At 48.3% G+C, this 19,542-nt stretch overlaps 1 protein-coding gene across 1 annotated transcript in view; it reads right to left on the bottom strand.

Annotated features, from left to right (window-relative positions):
* SERPINI2 (serpin family I member 2) overlaps positions 1 to 19,542 on the bottom strand; it is a 101,527-nt gene that overhangs the window by 7,365 nt on the left and 74,620 nt on the right. Inside the window, exons 6-8 of the mRNA XM_075338562.1 lie at positions 15,307 to 15,404; positions 8,373 to 8,459; positions 5,139 to 5,225 (exon numbers count right to left, since the gene is read on the bottom strand). Coding sequence (XP_075194677.1) covers positions 5,139 to 5,225; positions 8,373 to 8,459; positions 15,307 to 15,404 — 272 coding nt within the window. The remainder of the gene's footprint in view (positions 1 to 5,138; positions 5,226 to 8,372; positions 8,460 to 15,306; positions 15,405 to 19,542) is intronic.

The raw sequence follows: 19,542 nt of genomic DNA, 5'->3' as shown, positions 1-19,542 counted from the left end.
CCAGGACTCCTCCTCTTATTATCCTCCTCTCCCCCCAGGACTACTCCTCCTCTTATTATCCTCCTCTCACCCCAGGACTACTCCTCTTATTATCCTCCTCTCACCCCAGGACTACTCCACCTATTATTCTTCTCTCCCCGCCAGGAATACTCCTCCTATTATACTCCTCTCCCCCCAAGACTACTTCTATTATACTCCTCTCACCCCAGGACTACTCCTCCAATTATCCTCCTCTCCCCACAGGACTACTCCTATTATCCTCCTCTCCCCCCAGGACTACTCCTCCTATTATTCTACTGTCCCCCCAGGAATACTCCTCCTATTAGACTCCTCTCCCCCCAGGACTACTGCTCCTATTATCCTCCTCTCCCCCCAGGACTACTCCACCTATTATCCTCCTCTCCCCCAGGACTACTCCTCCTATTATCCTCATCTCCCCCCAGGACTACTCCACCTATTATCCTCCTCTCCCCCAGGACTACTTCTCCTATTATACTCCTCTCACCCCAGGACTACTCCTCCTATTATCCTCCTCTCCCCCATGACTACTCCTCCTATTAGACTCCTCTCTCCCCAGGACTACTCCTCCTATTATTCTTCTCTCCCCCATGACTACTCCTCCTATTATCCTCCTCTCCCCCCAGGAGTACTCCTCCTATTATCCTCCTCTCCCCCCAGGACTACTCCTCCTATTATACTCCTCACCCCCAGGACTACTCCTCCTATTATCCTCCTCTCCCCCCAGGACTACTCCCCCTATTATACTCCTCTCCCCCCAGGACTACTCCTCCTATTATCCTCCTCTCCCCCCAGGACTACTCCCCCTATTATACTCCTCTCCCCCCAGGACTACTCCTCCTATTATCCTCCTCTCCCCCCAGGACTATTCCTACTATTATACTCCTCTCCCCCCAGGACTACTCCTCCTATTAGACTCCTCTCCCCCCAGGACTACTCCTATTATACTCCTCTCCCCCCAGGACTACTCCTATTATACTCCTCTCACCCCAGGACTCCTCCTTAAAGTTTTCAAGATCCAGTGCAGTTTTCTACTTTAAAAATTGCAATGTGTCTGTAAAAATCAGATGTTACACGGATGATTTATATAGGATTTGATTTTTAGGGCAAATCCAAAAATAGATGAGTCTCATATGCAATATGGAAAAGACTAATGCATCCTGCAATATGCTTCATGTGGACATTCAAATCAAGAAGAAAAAGCTTCCAAAATAACCGACAGCATCCCATGAGTATTTTCCATATCCTTTATTCCATCAAAACATATGCAACGTTTCGCCCTACAAATGGACTTTTTCAAGCATAAACATCTTCCCCAAAGCACAGGTTTAAATACACCAGTAATCAGTATAATATTAATCTGATTGGTGTTATACGGATTACTGGTGTATTTAAACCTGTGCTTTGGGAGAAGATGTTTATGCTTATGTGACGCCCTGGACTAGCCAAGTTGTCAAAGGTAGGCCGTTACACAAACACCTTCCTCCCTCTCTTAATAAGGTGACATCAGCGAAACTACAAAAACCTTGTCACCTCCCTCCGAGTTTGATGTTCACACCAGGGGGACGGAGCCAGGTGGATGGCCACGCCCACCGAGGAGTTCACAGGCCCGGAGGCGGGAAAAACAGTAGTCTAGTCTAGTCTGTGGAGTGGAGTGGAGTGAAGTTCAAGGGCAGACCTGCATCCAGGTCTCCCATAGTCTACAACAGGTGTCTGGGTTGGAGCCCAGTCACCTTTGGCAAGGAGGCAGACGGTGGTGGCCACCTGCAGGAGCTGGGATTACAGCCGGTGGAACCGTAGGGACCGGGGACGGGCGGTGGCTCGCCGATACCGAACCAGGGAACCGATTGGAAACTGGAGCACTAGGAGGGGTACTCAGACCCAGTACGAGGCCCAGAAACAACAGGGCTGAGTCAAATCAACTGATTGAGGACTGGACTTTAGGCACTTTCCCACCTAAGATCCGACTGAAGACAACAGCCCAACCCTCAAGTGTAGAAAGTCACCGCCCAGGCATAGATACCTGACGGGCCAGCGTCTGCGGGCAAAAAGGGCTTTCCCGGCACACACCAGGCTGGGGAGCGGACTACCATTGCTCAGGCATAGGAGTCATCATTTCTACACAAGTGAGGTGCAGGAGAAAGGCGGAAACCACCAACCTGAAAAGGGGAAAAGCGCAGCCGGCTGCGGGCACCATCCACCATCTTGTTTCGTTTACCAGAGACTCTAGCGTGTTTGTAACAGTGAGTACAACAGTGCCTTCGGGCCGTGCACCGCGCCGCACTGCACCGACACGCCAGCACCATCCATCCCCCCGCCTCAGCACCTCCCTCGGGCCCCCGGGACCATCATTCCCCCTACACACGGAGGGGTCAACACCAAGCTGCGCAACACCGTACCCGGGAGCCTAGTCAACGGCAGCGGTGGTGTCCATCCATTCACAACAACCCGTGGGTGGTCTCACGAACTCAAATCCCCTACAAACAACCGCGGCTTCGGCCGTGGACCTTCCCACCAAAGTCCCTACGTGTAGCGCCAAACCCCTTTCAGAGCAACGTGACCCCCGGGTCCGCGAGGAGCTCGAGCCACCCACCGACGAGCACGGATCCGAGCGGCTCGGCAGCCGGCCGAGCCCCGGGGCGGTACACTTATGAAAGCCCATTTGTAGGGTGAAACGTTACATACGTTTTGATAGAATAAAGAATATGGAAAATACCCCTGGGATGCCATCCATTGTTTTGGATACATTATAGATGATAAGTTGCTCCCTTGGACCTAGACTTGCTTCCCTATTCCTTTGAAAGAGGATTCTACCATAGGTTCTGCAAACACCCTTGTTGTCCAAGAAGAAAAAGCTGTCAGCTTGACAGTCCTATTGAATAACATTGGTCCAGGTGCTTTTTTTTTCCATGAACAGCACTTGGATTGAAAATACGGTGATATGAACTTAGCCGTTTTCACAACACATGATGTAAACTGATATCCACATATCATGGAGCAAGTAAGAACCACAAAGAACTGACTGACCACAAATCATCTCAACAGCCTAATCTATGGAGGTGTTGAATTTGGGTCACGAGACCCATGGCCAGTCGGAGCCCTGCAGTCCATACTTTGCGAAACATAGATGTGTTAAAATGACTTTATATGCAACGATTCTAGGAGCGTGGTTATCTATCCACCATTTAAGCAAGAAGCTGATCCTTAGATATTGCCGCTTTCCGATAGTAATACAATCACTAATCCAGTGCGCTTCATGCTTGGTTTGGCGTGATTTTCTGTCATACAGATACATCTCAGACACAGAGCACAGGCACGCTAATTGTATGTAATCGCCTGAACAGCAGAATAACATTCCCAGCATCAACCTCTTGCCACGTCTTAATCTCAGCGTTCTGCCTCAGTAGCAGGAATGTGTAGAAGGGTCTACAAGCCTTGTCCTAAATACGCCGTCTGAGACTAAATGCAGACACAAGTGCGTACTAGTCTGATGGATAAGTACGTAGGCTTGAATATCTTCCGGAGATGGTATAAAGGCCAGTACAGGCCTTGTTATTCATGCACAGAGAGCTGTGTATTGGGTTAGAAGGAAATGTGATGTGTGACTGTGAAGGACATGAGAATAGTATGGCCTGTCAACCTTGAGGTAAACCATTTTATTTGCTGTTGTCATCCACTGAGCCATTAACAAAAACTGCTGTCAAAATAGCTCACAGCATATGTAGAATGTAACAGACTTTGCCTCGCTTTATTCAGTAAATGTATTTTATATATTAAATTACCATATTGTAACAGGAAAAAAAAAGAGGAAGAACATTCATAAAAGCAATGTTTCATAGCAATTCTGTATCCAGGAATAGTCTATTATATGGTGACCAAATTATATTGTCACACAAAGTACAAATATCTATACACCGTGACTACTTACAATACAGTCAGAGTTCTGTTGTTCAATAGGCAAGGGCCAACGCCTAGGGCGGCACCAGCAGCTATTTACAAATACATTTTTTTTTCAAAGGGGATCTGTCAACTGATTCATGCTGCTCACTTTGGTTTCAGAGAAAATATACATAAAAAATACAGCTGAGTAGCATAGCCATATATGAGACTAGTCCGGCTACGCACGCAGCCTTCTTTTTCCAGTGCTACCAAAGGAGGTTGACAGGTCTCTCTCTTCTGTGTACATAGGAAGAAACCTCTAACAGCACTGAGAAGAGCCAGCTAGAGGTGGAGCTGGACTAGTCTCATTTCTGGCTATGGTCCCCGATCAGAACTTTAAAGTATATTTAAAGGGAGCCTGTCATCAGATTTTTCCCTCATAAGCTGCGGCCACCACCAGTGAGCTCTTATATACAGCACTCTAGAATACTGTATATAGGTGAATAGGCTACTCGGTATGCCATAAAAACTGATTATTATTCTATTCACCTGCGGTGTGGTTGGATCCAATGGACGTTGCTGGTCTCACTTCGCTGCCTCCTATCTTCTTTTGATTGCCATCCTCTTTCCCTGCTCCATGTGGATGATGCAACCTACGTCATCCACACAGAGACCTCTGTTGTGGGCAGAACAAAGTACTGTAATGCACAGGCACAGGAAAAGGTGAACGACCACCTGCGCATGTGCACTACAATACTTTGAATACTTTGATCTGCCCTCACCAGGGCAGAGAGAAGTGCACCTGCAGAGGAGCGCAATGGAGGACTAAGATCGTGCAGGACATCTGGGTCTGTACAAATGACATGTTTCAGCTGAATTGCCTCAAGAGGAGATACTAATCTACCCTTCAGGGAAGGACGGCAATTGCAAGAAGATAGGAGGCACTGGACTGAGACCATTGGACCATAGGAGAGTATTATAAAGTTGTTTTTTATGTTATACAGAGCGGCTTGTGCACATAAAATAAATGGGTACGTTTATTGTGCTCAGTATCTACAGCATAAATGATGCATAAATTGTGCCCACTGTAACACTTATATCATCACTTGCAAAATAAAAAATTATTTTTGTATAAAATTTATTGGGCTTCGATCGTTTGTTCTCTCTTCTTTTTCAGCATACGTATCGCCAAAGAGTTAAATGACCTTCACAGCGCTCTTCTGTGCCTAAAATCAGCTTACCTGATGGATTGTGTCTGATGAAGAACAAGAATGGTCGATCTGCCACAAAGCTGTGGTTTGTCATGCTCATTGCAGCCACATGCATGCCTACAAGAGACAGAAAAGGAATTTGTCTTCATTTTTACACTTTTTATTTTCTACTAGGTAATTGTGTCCGATCATTTTAGTAAGAACTATTATTTAGTTACAAATCCCATATTCCTCCGGTCTGTGTTCTTATTCTCCTTCTCTGTGTAATGAATTCCAGCTTCCATGTCTCCAGGCTAGATGGTGCCATGCAGTGGAGCAGAATACAGATTATTGTGAACCTATTGGCTGGGTTAATTGAAAACCTGTGTCCGAGCTCATCTGTGTTGCACGCTGCTCATGATATATAACGGTACATCGAAATGCTTATTTGTAAATAAGACCATGGAAGGCGCCATTGTCCTGCCCCTTTATCCAATATGGCCTCTTACAGTATGCAGAAGGGGGGAACTCAGACTCTCCTACATTAGGGCACCCTTCTTTGTGACACCACTAGTACAGAAAATAAAATCATTTCTAGGCGCTGTGCCGCAGCACATAGGTATTGAGAATTGCAACATGGGGAACAGATCAGAAGCACTCAACTTCTCATAACAGAAAATATCATTAAATTGTTTCACGCTTTTCCCACTGTCTGCACTGGGAATGTCTAAGAATACAGAAATATCTCGCCGACTGTATGTCTCAGCGAGATAATTCACTGAATATGACCGGCTGTATCCTAAAAAGGAAAATGTTATATCCCTTGTCAAAAAGAAATAACAGGCTGTCTTTACAGAAGAAGTTTATAAGGCCTCCTCTTAATTGTTTTACATATATAGAAATGTGGATGTAACATAATTATTTCGGGGCATATTTATCAATAATGCCTACTTAAAGGGAATCTGTCAACAGTTTTTTGCTATGTAATCTGAGAGCAGCATGGTGCAGGGGTTGTGACGCTTTTTACGGCAATGTGTCACTTACTAGGCTGTCTGTTTTTGTTTCAATTAAATCAGTGTTTTATCAGCAGTAAATTATCAATAGAGGGCAAACTCCCAAGTGCCTCATTGCCTGTCCTCATTGACCATAGCAAAAACCTGCTGAGGCCTAAAACACACTTCCGCAAAAAACGTACGTGTCTTATGGTCCATTTTTCGGGTCCGTGCTCCGTTTTTTTGGGGCGTTTCTCCGGTACGTATGGCATCCGTGCGATGGCGTATGCGAGCCGTGTGTACGTGTAAAATGTCCGTGTTTGTGTGTAAAATGCCCGTGTATGTGTACGTGGAATGTCCGTGTGGAATGTCCGTTTGTGTGTTGCACAATGTCGTTGATACATGTCGGCTGACAGCAGACAGAGTTGCGCGATGAGAATGAACTCGGGTGAACTTCACCCGACTTCATCGTCATGCCGCGGCTCTGTCTGTGTGCCGCGTACTGATTAGCGGTCCCCTGTGAAAGATTCACCAGTGACCGCTAATCCCCCGAGTGACTGAAGTTAGCAGCCCTCTCTCATACTTACCGCTCCCCGATCACCAGCGCGGCGAGGAACAGCTGTGCAGAGAATACGCGGCAACAATTACTTTGAAAATGTGAGCCGCTCATTAAACAATCTCGTATTCCCTGCTTTCCCCACCCACCGGCGCCTATGATTGGTTGCAGTCAGACACGCCCCTGATAACGCTGATCGCGCTATTGCCTTCATTAGCTGTGTGGAGGTAACAGGAGTGGCGGTGTCTTCTGCAGCTCCGGTCACCTCCATGCAGCAGAGCTGGAAGCGACGCTGGACCATCCTGGAGTTCGCCGGACATGGAGGGCTTTTTCGGGCTTATTAAAGTGGTGAACCAGGGTATATGTTTGTGTTTTTTATTTCTAATAAAGGATTTTTTCGTGTGTGTGTGTTTATTTACTGTAATTTACAGATTAATCATGGAAGGAATCTCGGGGAGACGCCTGACATGATTAATCTAGGACTTATTGGCAGCTATGGGCTGCCAATAACTCCTTATTACCCCGATTTGCCAACGCACCAGGGTAAATCGGGAAGAGCCGGGTACAGTCCCAGAACTGTCGCATCTAATGTATGCGGCAATTCTGGGTGGCTGCTGACTGATATTGTTAGGCTGGGGGGCTCCCCATAACGTGGGGCTCCCCATCTTGAGAATACCAGCCTTCAGCCGTATGGCTTTATCTGGCTGGTATTAAAATGGGGGGGGACCGCACGCCATTTTTTTAAATTATTTATTTATTTATTTTACTGCACAGTATAGACATGCCCACCAGCTGCTGTGATTGGGTGCAGTGAGACAGCTGTCACTCAGCGTGGGGGGCGTGTCTGACTGCAAGCAATCATAGGCGCCGGTGGGTGGGGAAAGCAGGGAATACGAGATTGATTAATGAGCGGCCGGCATTTTCAAAGTAATTGTTGCCGCGTATTCTCTGCACAGCTGTTCCTCGCCGCGCTGGTGATCGGGGAGCGGTATGAGCCGGGGGAAGAAAAAAACCGAGCGCCAATGTATGACTGAGAACAGCAGAAAAAAAGGTAAGTATACTGACTTTAATTTAAAAAAAAAAAAATAATAAGATCGCTAGTGTAAAAATGCACAAGCACGAAACGTGCTGAACACGGACAAACTCCGTGTGCGGTACGTGCAGGCACGGACCCATAGACTAAAGCGGGTCCGTGCCTGCGTGCTGCCGGCCAAAAATGGACATGTTGTCCGTGTAGAAAAGCGCACACACGTACTTACCTCACGGACACACGTTCCGTGCGATTTTACGTGTGTGTGCCATCTATCATTGATTAACATGGGTCTCCGTGTGTACGTGTCTCCGGTACGTGCAAATACGTACCACACACGTACAAATTACACGGATGTGTGTTGCGGGTCTGACAGATGCCCTGTAATCTCAACAGTCTTAAAATACACCAATTTTATCAAAATAGTTCATGCTGATTAATAAATCTGTCTAATTTACACCACCTATTACTTTGTGCCAGAAGTGTGCACCCGTCTTCTGATGCATGATCTTGCATACCTATACCTATACCTATACCAAGTAAGCCAGAGAGACCACACCCACTTGCCAAACAAAGTGAGACAAGTGTCTAAAACACATCATAAGTATACTGTAAGTTACGAAAGACAGTTTTTAATGTGTTATATCAGAATGGTGGTGTATTTATCTTTATATACATTTAATAGTGTATTTTATGTTGTTTATAACCTGTTGATGCAGCAGCTTCACTTCCAGCTTCATTTACTTCAATAGAAACCTTCTGAACCACTTTTGAAATGTACAAGTCGGAAGTATCTGAAAACGATTTTGGGATAATTGATAAAATAGAATATTACATAAATTATTTTTTATAATGCATTACAAATCTACAGGTTGTAAGATGTTACCACTCATCAGAGACACAGAATTGCCTGTAAGCAGAGTCGATGGAGTGTCAGAACGATGCTCTGATTTGTTTGTGAGAATCCCTGGACTATGTTGGATCAGCTGGATTTTTTTTTCTTTTGAATAAAGTGGTGAATGATGGTAAGTGTCTTGTTTTATTTCTGTATGTTTGTGTTTTTTTCAGATATCCATTTTCGGACTACAACAAATTTGGTGGAGTACAGTTGATTCCCTGGACTACAGCGGAGCTGCATAGGCTTTTGTTTTTAATAAAATGATAAACGAGGGAAATTTCGGGGACTGTATAGTAAAACAAATTATTTTCTTGTGTGTGTCTTTTTGGATTACTGGATTAGTAATAGGGGTGTATGATAGACGCCTCTCCCTTACTAACACTAGGCCTTGATGCCAGCTGACACTACACAGCTGACATCAACCCCATAAACTGTCGCGGGCGGCGGGGCGCTGCGCTCACCACGCTCGGGTCCGGCGCTGCTGCTGCTCGGTGGCTCGAGCGGTGGAACGGATCCGGGGACTCGAGCGGCGCTCCTCGCCCATGAGTGAAAGAAGGTAGTTTGGTTTGGGGATTTGGTCCGTGACGCCACCCACGAGTTGTGGTGAGGTTGGGCACCACCGATGCTATTGACGGGGATCCCGGGAGCGATGGTAGGGAGCAGCTGGGATGTTGTTTTCCCCCTCCGTGGGTAGGGGTTGGTGGTTCCGGGGTCCGGTGAGGTGACGGGAAGGTAGGCCTGGCAAGGTGCAGGGTCGCGGGGACTGCGCAGCGCGGTGCCGGAAGGCACGATTGTACTCACTCAGCCACAAATGTATGCAAAGTCTCTAGTAAACCAAACGGCTGGATGAACGGATCCTCCAGCTGGCTGCTGTGGCTTCTCCCGGATGGTTGGTGGTGGCTGCCTTTCCCTGCACCTTTTGTGGATGTTCGGTCCCGATGGCTTCCCACCGGTAACCCGCTTCCCAGCGTGTGTATGTGCCGGAGGAGCCCTTTTGCCCGCAGGCTTTGGCCCTTGGAACTCTAGCTATGGCGGTAGCTGTATTTCCTTTTGTTGGTTGGACGGTTGCCTTCAATCGGGTCTTGGCTGCTAGGAAACCCCTGGGGTTCCGGTCACTGACGGATTTGACCTTATTAACAGCGACTCCAAGCCTGGTCGGGGTCCGCAGGCCCTGCCGGTTTGTGCTGGCTTCACTTCGCTCCCCAGTTCGGTACCGGCGGGCCACCGCCCGTCCCCGGTCCTACGGTTCCGCGTTGATCTGCCTCTCCTGCAGACGGCCACCACCGTCTGCCAACCTTGCTCTAAGTGCCCGGGCCACGTACCCGGACACTGTCAGTTTGCTCCTCCACTACTCCTTCACTCCTTCTCCTTTACTTCCCTAACTCAACTCTCACTCTCTCCACTCTAACTGACTTCCTTTTCCTGCCTCCAGGACTGTGAACTCCTCAGTGGGTGGAGCCAACCGCCTGGCTCCACCCCACCTGGTGTGGACATCAGCCCCTGGAGGGAGGCAACAAGGATTTTGTGTCTGACTGATGTGCCTATCTCTGGGTGTGGGTGTCGTGTTGTAGTACCTGTGACGACCTGGCTAGTCCAGGGCGCCACATTCCCCCTTGGTTAAATGCAGACCGTCCGCGGGCTGCCCGTCCATCACCGGTTTTATTTTTCAACTGCAAAATATATAAAACATGTGAAAACATTCAACAAAAGCATATTTATAAATCTTCCTTTAACGGGAGGCATGGTACTTTAACGTTGCAAAACATATGTATACAGTTTAATAACAACGGACGGATTCCGCTCTTCCACCCAAGCAACCTGGCCCTGATGCTGCCCCTAAGAAAATGGGCAGCACCCCTTGACCCCAGTCCAGATCCAGGCTGCCCGAGCGGGAACGGGTATGGTGTCTCGCACCCGACTGCCACTTCAGGGGACCCCACATCCATGGGGGACCCCTGACCCCTGGAGGATCGCCACCGGTTACGGTAGTGGCGGGCCTGGGCCATCTCTTTCCTCCAGGCACATCCTCCAAATCAGCCTCTCCGGAGGCGGCAATGGAAACATGCCCCAACCTATTTACAATCCCACAAGTTCGTGGGTTTCCTGCGAGTTCTCAGGCATGTCCATAAGCAGTTTTTTATGCACGGTGGGGAGTAATCATCGGTTAATCAGGGGACAACAACTCCTGTCCCAACGGGGACGGTTCTCTTCGGACGGATAATCAGATGATTTACTCGGTTGATTCACAGTCATTCACTTACAGGTTAACGGTACTGGTGGTCCCAATGGGGACAATGGTGCAATGGGGGGACCGCTGCCTTACTCCGACTCTTCCTCCGAGGTGGCCTCACCCTCCGCTGTCAATATTTCAAACATGCGGTGGCAGGCCTGTTGGGAAAGGGGCGCCCGGTATCCATTTCCACCGGCGTGCGGGATATAGAAAGCTACCGGCCCACCGCCACGGCGAGGACTCCCACCCGCTTCTTCGGACTCCGAAACTGGCTCTGTGTCGGGCCCGGAATCATCACTCTTAACTCCCTCACGGTCAGGCACCTCCTCCGCGCCAGGTGGATCGTTACCAGTTGCAGCGGCATCCGAGCCCGCAGCCTCCTTCAGCTCTCCGACCTCCGGGCCCTCAGCACTCAGCATCTCGGGCCCCACCGCCATAGCACGGGGCAGCAGGTCAGGCAGGTTAGCGCCGGGGAGCCCCATGGGTGGTGGCAGGGACGGTACAAGGGTCAGGATCGGACCGGGTCTCCCAGCCGCAGCGGCCGGTCCCTGTGGGACATGGAGGCGTGGGTCACTCACCAGCTCCATCACGTCGGCTCCCATCTCGTGCATCTGGGCAATCGCAACTAGAGCTTCCACCTCGGTGGTCCACTGCTCCGCCAGGAGACGTATATGATTCCGATGACGTTGGTTAGACTCAGTTACTCGGGCCCTCATCCACGCCATGGTCCCGGGCGCGGGCTGCTGGGCCGCGGGCGGTGCAGGCGGGGTTGACATGGTACCGCAGCTTCAGAGTTCCAGGAACCGGGTTGTTGACAGAGTCCTGGCGTCCCTGTATTTACGGCCTCGGTGTACATGCGGCCAGACGCCATCCACCCTCCCTTGGTCTTTTCTCAGCACCTCCTCTTCAGGGGCGGGGCTTCGTCTTTCGCGCCTCCACTGCTCGAGAAGACGCTCGAGCGGGAAAATCTTCGCGCCCAAGATATCGGATTCTGAAATTTTTCGTCCGGACACCGCCGACGAGACACAAGGCGCACTTCTACCAGCCGGCAGAACGGTAAAATCCTGTTCGTGACGCCAAGTTGTCGCGGGCGGCGGGGCGCTGCGCTCACCACGCTCGGGTCCAGCGCTACTGCCGCTGCTGCTCGGTGGCTCGAGCGGTGGGCCGGATCTGGGGACTCGAGCGGCGCTCCTCGCCCGTGAGTGAAAGGGGGTAGTTTGGTTTGGGGATTTGGTCCGTGACGCCACCCACGGGTTGTGGTGAGGTTGGGCACCACCGCTGCTATTGACGGGGATCCTGGGAGCGATGGTAGGGAGCAGCTGGGATGTTGTTTTCCCCCTCCGTGGGTAGGGGTTGGTGGTCCCGGGGCCCGGTGAGGTGACGGGAAGGCAGGGCTGGCAAGGTGCAGAGTCGCGGGGACTGCGCAGCATGGTGCCGGAAGGCACGGTTATACTCACTCAGCCACAAATGTAGTCTCTGGTAAACCAAACGGCTGGATGGACGGGTCCCGCAGCCGGCTGCTGTGGCTTCTCCCGGACGGTTGGTGGTGGCTGCCTTTCCCTGCACCTTTTGTGGATGTTCAGTCCCGATGGCTTCCCACCGGTAACCCACTCCCCAGCGTATGTATGTGCCGGAGGAGCCCTTTTGCCCGCAGGCTCTGGCCCTTGGAACTCTAGCTGTGGCGGTAGCTGTATTTCCTTTTGTTGGTTGGACGGTTGCCTTCAATCGGGTCTTGGCTGCTAGGAAACCCCTGGGGTTCCGGTCACTGACTGATTTGACCTTATTAACAGCGACTCCAAGCCTGGTCGGGGTCCGCAGGCCCTGCCGGTTTGTGCTGGCTTCACTTCGCTCCCCGGTTCGGTACCGGCGGGCCACCGCCCGTCCCCGGTCCTACGGTTCCGCGTTGATCTTCCTCTCCTGCAGACGGCCACCACCATCTGCCAACCTTGCTCTAAGTGCCCGGGCCACGTACCCGAACACTGTCAGTTTGCTCCTCCACTACTCCTTCACTCCTTCTCCTTCACTTCCCTAACTCAACTCTCACTCTCTCCACTCTAACTGACTTCCTTTTCCCGCCTCCAGGACTGTGAACTCCTCAGTGGGTGGGGCCAACCGCCTGGCTCCACCCCACCTGGTGTGGACATCAGCCCCTGGAGGGAGGCAACAAGGATTTTGTGTCTGACTGATGTGCCTATCTCGGGGTGGGGGTGTCGTGTTGTAGTACCTGTGACGACCTGGCTAGTCCAGGGCTCCACAAAACCATTACCCCTACTACAACCACACCACGGCAATTGGGAAGAGCCAAGGCGAAGCAGAATTGGGCACATCTAGTGTATGCACCAAATACTGCGGTAGCTGCGCCCTGGTATTTTTAGGGTGAGAAAGGCCAAATAGCCATCATAATTAGCGTAATATGCCTGATAATATAAGGCCACAGCTGTCTACTTTACCTTTGCTGGTTATCAAAAATTGGGGGGAACCCATGTCATTTTTCTCAATCATTTTTTAGCTAATAGCTGTAAAATATATCTATTAACTATTATTTATCGCTCTCTCTTTCTCTATCCATCTACCTATCCTTCCATCTATCTGTCTATCGTCTTTCCACATCTTTAAAAGGGGCTTTACATGCAACGATATCATTAACAATATCGCTGGTGAAAGCACCCGCCCCCGTTGTTTGTGCGTCACGGGCAAATCGCTGCCCATGGCGCACAAAATCGTTAGGAGCCGTCACACGGACTTACCTGCCTAGCGACATCGCTGTTGCCAGCGAACCGCCTCCTTTCTAAGATGGCGGTTCGTGCGGCGTCACAGCGGCGTCACTAAGCGGCCCCCCAATAGAAGCTAAGGGGCGGAGATGAGCGGTCGTAACATCCCGCCCACTTCCTCCCTTCCTCATTGCCGGCGGCCGCAGGTAGGCTGTAGTTCGTCGTTCCCGAGGTGTCACATGTAGCAATGTGTGCTGCCTCGGGAATGACGAACAACCGCCGTCCTGCAACAATCAACAATTTTTTGAAAATAAACGACGTGTCAACGATCAACGATAAGGTGAGTATTTTTGATCGTTAACGGCCGTTCGTTGGTGTCACACGCAACGACGTCACTAGCGATGCCGGATATGCGTCACGGAATCCATGACCCCGGCGATACATCGTTAACGGGGCCTTAACATAAAAATCCTTTATTTGTTGAATGTATTTAATTCTGGTCCGTGTCACACAGACTGCACACGGATGTCACATGGATGACATATGTGTGCTTTATGTGGTTTTCACAGACCCATAGGCTACTATTAGCCCTTTTCATCCATGCTGACACTAAAAAATAGATATATTTCTGTGTGGATCACACAGACACATGTGTGGGTTAAACCGATACTGAGTGCATGTGAAAACACGGAGGTGTGAAAATCACACCAGAAACTGCATTGATAATAGTAGTTCTGCGTTATCATTGTAATAAGCGATAATCATATTGTTCCAGGACTTATGGTGACACGACAATCATGTTACAGTATAAAATAGCACTTACAAACTCTGTTATTAAGAGCTTAAAAGCACTGTGGTGGGCGCCACTGAGAGACTATGGTAGTGGCTAGTGACCTGGACAACGAGCATTAAATATTAAATTAAAATAAAATCTGTTCTTGAGATTTTTAAAAGGAATCTGTTAGCAGATTTTTTCTATGTAATCTGAGGACAGCATGCTGTAGGGGCTAAAAAACAAAAATCAGCTCTATCTCTCTTATCACCCTGTGTGCTGTTTTCTTATATTAAAGGATTTACTGTATGACCTAGTGATTATCATTGGTGCACTGCAATGTCACACACACTGCAGTTTGGCACGCCCCCCCTTCTGACTGACACCTCACTGTCAATGTGCAACCTCTATTGAGAGCTTAGCGTGGGCAGGACACTATCTCAGCTCTGCTGCTTTACTATATCAAAAAGCTTTGATTGTGTCAGAATGGCTGCACCGAGTAATCTAAGTGATACACCATTGGATTTAGAGTCTCTATCCCTACATAATGCTGCCTTCAGAGGAGGTAACAAAAACCTGCTGACAGATACTCTTTAAGAACAAGTACATTTAATTGCAAAGTCGCTTGTTTTTAGAAACACTGTATCCTTTTTACTATTAGTGATGTTAACGCTTTAAACTATTATTTCAATTTTACTGGAAGATTGCATTGTATACGAGCTGTTAGATATTTGGTATTTTCAGCTTAATTGCTAGGAGCTGTGGCAAAGGCCCAAGCATCCGATTAAAACCATTTCTGTTACAGGGAGAGAATGCAGAGTCTATAACTCATGTCAGGACTGTAGTGTAGAAAGTGTATTTATGGACTTCTTCACACTAACGTTCCTGCCACTTTATATCCAGTCTTATTAGGATTTTCTCTTCTGCCATTCAGCTTTTTTAATATACTGTATTTGCTAAGTGTGATGTGTAATTACATTTAATTGTTGCATGATGCAGATTAGTACAGTAGCAGAATTATTTATGGCACCTGTTATTCCAGAGAGATCGCACTTTGGATTGAAGACATCCGTTACATTCAGATGAAGCAGAGATTGCTTTAAATCAACTTTATGTTCTATCTTGAACCTACCCAAAAAAAAAATAGTTTACAAGACGTTGCCAAAAGGTCATGAATTTTCTTATTTTCCTACCAGTCTTAAGCGCTTATTCACACTTTTGAACACAATTTACATAGAGATGAAGACCTGAGCAACTTTACAAATAGATTAGCATATTTCCCTTACATTTATCCTGTATAATCAGATATTAGCCACAGTTGTCTTTCTTTCGGCAGGTTTGTAAGCCAGCCATGTATGGCATGGTAGACGTCACTGTTTCCAACAATCAGCAGAACTATGAATGCAGCTCCGGGCTACTACAAGAACTAATCTGTTATCTAATTTTCTATTTAGACGAAACTCCACTCTGGACATGTCCTACTCTCTGTTAGACCTCCTTCACCTGTCCTTATGTCCAGTAAATATAGATTCCATTTCTGAAAACCAAACACATAAATAGCCAGATAACCATATCCAAATGATCCGGAGTGTATCACGCTGTCCGCAAGGAAACATAAAGGCTGGGGCTGCATAAACTCCAAAGATGAAGAGGACATCCAGAGGACAAAGGCAAGGATAAGTGTAAGTCCGTCTTTATTTAATTCATTAAAAATTGCCACTGTGGCACAAGCACCAACAGATCTCACGGGATGAATGATCCATCACGTTTCAACAAAAGGTAGTTATGTCTTATCCATGGATAAGACATAACTACCTTTTTTTGAAACGTGATGGATCATTCATCCCGTGAGATCGGTTGGTGCTTGTACCACAGTGGCAATTTTTAATGAATTAAATACAGACGGACTTATACATATCCTTGCCTTTGTCCACTGGATGTCCTCTTCTTCTTTTGAATGTAATTTTCCGTTTTGTTTGTTTTCACAGATACCACATGTACCCATTATAAACAAGGGGGCTGCTCATATGTCCATATTTTTACATGGACCATATGTCAGTGCAAACCATGTGGAGGTATGTCCGTTTTTCATCCACATGCCTTACGTGTGCTGTATATGTGTAATATGGACACGTATGTGTGATGCATTCTAATTTGATTCTATCTTGGTAAAATGGACACACTGATGCCACGTACGTGTTATATGGACATTTGGAGGAGGCCTTTAGACTATCCTTGCTCACAGGCATTGCCGGAGCTGATATACAGTATCGTAGCAGGGACAGGATTTAGTCTCACATGACTCCATTTAGCTCCATGTTTGGAATTTAAATTCTGCTTCTTCTACTTTTCAGACAGGTGCAAGCTTGGACTGGCCCCCAGGGGAACAGGTACATCCCCTATTCAAAAGTGGGCCTCCCATCACCCTAAATGAGCAGTAGTTGGCACAATGCACTTGATTCACCATGTACCGACAGAGATGGAATTTAATCATTAATTTAATACACTACCAAGAATAGTGTTATATTGAAGCAAAAGTATATTTGTGAATGAGGGTAATGTACATTTACATGCAGCTGTCCAGTGGGACCCATTATCACTGTTACTGATGGACCCTTGGCTCCCCAATCTGACACTGGACAGGTGGGACTGCTAGCAGTGGCGTTCATATACCCGTGATCTTTGTCCCTCTTTGAGAGACAGTCTCGTCTTCCTTCATTCGCCCAGCATTCCTGCCCCGGGTGGACAGCCTCCAAAGGGCAAACACAGGAGACCCATGACTGACAATGTCCTACCATCATCATCAAACCATGCAAACCTTTTTAATGAGACAGCATCCCATTACACCTCTCTGTAGAAGGCGCTCCATCACATTCCACAAAAATACCCTTCAAATATGTAACAGTCAGCCAAAAGTGAGTGTGAGGCCTCAGTCAGACGTCCTTGATACACATAAGTGTTTTATCCTTGTTTTTTATGGATACGGCACATATCCATTATAGACTTTGGTGCTGTTTACATGTCTGTTTTTTTTCCGTGGCCATGTGTCTGTTCAAAAGTTTGTTTTCCTCCATCAGCATGTGTCGCGGATGGAAGCCGCCTCCGCTGCTGCAACCGGGGCTGCTCAAGTGACGCTCGGGTCCGGGATCGTGTCTGGGGCTCGAGTGGTGACCGGACCCGGGGCTCGTGCAACCGCCCGTCCACGCACACAGTGAAAGAGGGGGGGTATTTACAGGGGAGATTGTCTGTGACGCCACCCGTGGGTTGCGGTGATGGGATGGTGGCACCACCGCTGCCTCTCGGGGCCGGCGTCTGGGACCAATGGTGTGGGGGGGCAGCAAGGTGGTATCCCCTCCACAGTAGGGGAAGTGTAGTCCCAGGACCAAGGTGTAGGTTGGGAGCAGTGCTGGGGCGCCGTCGGTAGGTTGGACCGGATGACACTAGTGTACTCACACTTAGGAAGAATTCACACAGAGTCCGTATTGTAAACCAAGGCCGGATGCCGGTTGCCTCTGGAGGGGTGTGCTGGTCCCGCACACGGGTTGGTAAGGTAGGGGCCCTTCCTCCTGCACTTGTGTCTTGCTGTGTGTTGATTAAACCCGCTTGGAATTAGAGAAATCCGCTCCCGTGCAGCTTTGTAAGCAGAGGGAGCCGTTGCCCGCAAACACTGACCCGTGGGATCTCAATGGGTTCTTGGCGGACACCCTATCCCCCACGTTGGGTTCCCAGTCTGCTCTATCTGGGCTTCTCTTCTCGGGAACAAGGCCTGGTACCTTGTCCCGCTGATCAAGTAACAAGGGGCTTGAAGCTTGCCTCGTCCTAGGGTCCAGGTACTCCGCCTGTGCACGGCCTCCGAACCGGATTCCCGTCGTCAGTACCGGCGGGCTACAACCCTGCTCCGGTCCACTTCAGGTCTCCTGCGACCGGATCTCGTTGCCTGTGGCCCTACAATGCCATCTGCCACCTAGTCGGTCCTCCCATGGTCCAAGGGCTCCAACCCTAACCACACTGCACTTCAGTTCCTGTCACCGCTGCTCCTCAACTCCACCCTCAAACTCCAACAGACTGAACTAAACTCTCTGGTTCCCACCCCTTGTCACCTCACCCCTAGGTGAGCATTCCCATATGCTTGGTTCCGCCCACTGGTATGTCCTGGCTGTCATGGGGGGGCGACTAGGATTTGTGGCTGATGTTCCTGAGTGTGGGATGTGTGGTGTTAATTCCCAAGGAGGAGGCTATTCCTGTACGCTTGGTGGGGGGTAAAGTCATCTGTGACTACCTGGTTTTCCCAGGGCGTCACACATGGATGAAAAGTACCAAACAACGTCTATGGGTTGGTGAAAAACACATACAGTGGAACCTTGGATTAAGAGTAATTTGGTTTGAGAGCATTTTGCAAGACAAGCAAAGCTTTTAACAAATTTGTAACTTGGTTTAAGAGCAATGATTTGCAAGAAGAGCAAATGCTCACTGTGCACACTTCCAGTTCCATCCTTTCACCATGCTCTAACCCGTACTGGGGGTAACTTTCTGTACATATGTACTGTATATTGTATACAGTATACCATTGTACAGTACAGTATATACTATATAGCATGTTATATTATATTATTGTACTTTCTTTCTGCTAACCAATACAGCACATTGCTTATACTGTATCTCTCACACGATGATGATGAAAGAGTCCATTACAGGAGCAGGCATACAGGTTGCCTCCAGCTTTTTACCTTGCACCTGTTTAAATAAAAAATTTCCAGCACAGCGAAGGAGTGCGGTTCCCTCTCTTCTTTCATCATCATCTCTGGACTTTGTTTTGTGACACGCACCCCGCTCTTGATTGAATCACCGGCAAGTAAAATACCCTGGGCATATGCGGTACCGCTAGTGACGCGCAGTAGTGCACGACCATTCTGTGTTGGTGCTGTATCTCTCACACACCAACAATTTTATTGTAAGCTAAAGTGCAGTTTAATTTGCTTTCTATGTTTTGTATTGTATAGTATTTTGTATTAGTGTGCTGTAATAATTTTATATGAATTCAGTACATTATTTTGTATTACTGTAATAAGTTTGCATAAATACAGTAAATATTTTTGGGTTGTGGAACGAATTGTCTGCGTTTCAATTATTTCCTATGGGAAAATTTGCTTTGATATAAGAGTAACTTGGTTTAAGAGCACACTCCCGGAACCATTTATACTCGTAATCCAACGTTCCACTGTATAGCACACAGATGGCCTCTTGTGCTGAATATATTTAACATAGT

The sequence above is a fragment of the Anomaloglossus baeobatrachus genome, chromosome 3 (genome assembly GCF_048569485.1).
Source record: "Anomaloglossus baeobatrachus isolate aAnoBae1 chromosome 3, aAnoBae1.hap1, whole genome shotgun sequence".
NCBI lineage: Eukaryota > Metazoa > Chordata > Amphibia > Anura > Aromobatidae > Anomaloglossus > Anomaloglossus baeobatrachus.
This window is presented reverse-complemented; position numbering and strand designations above follow the sequence as displayed.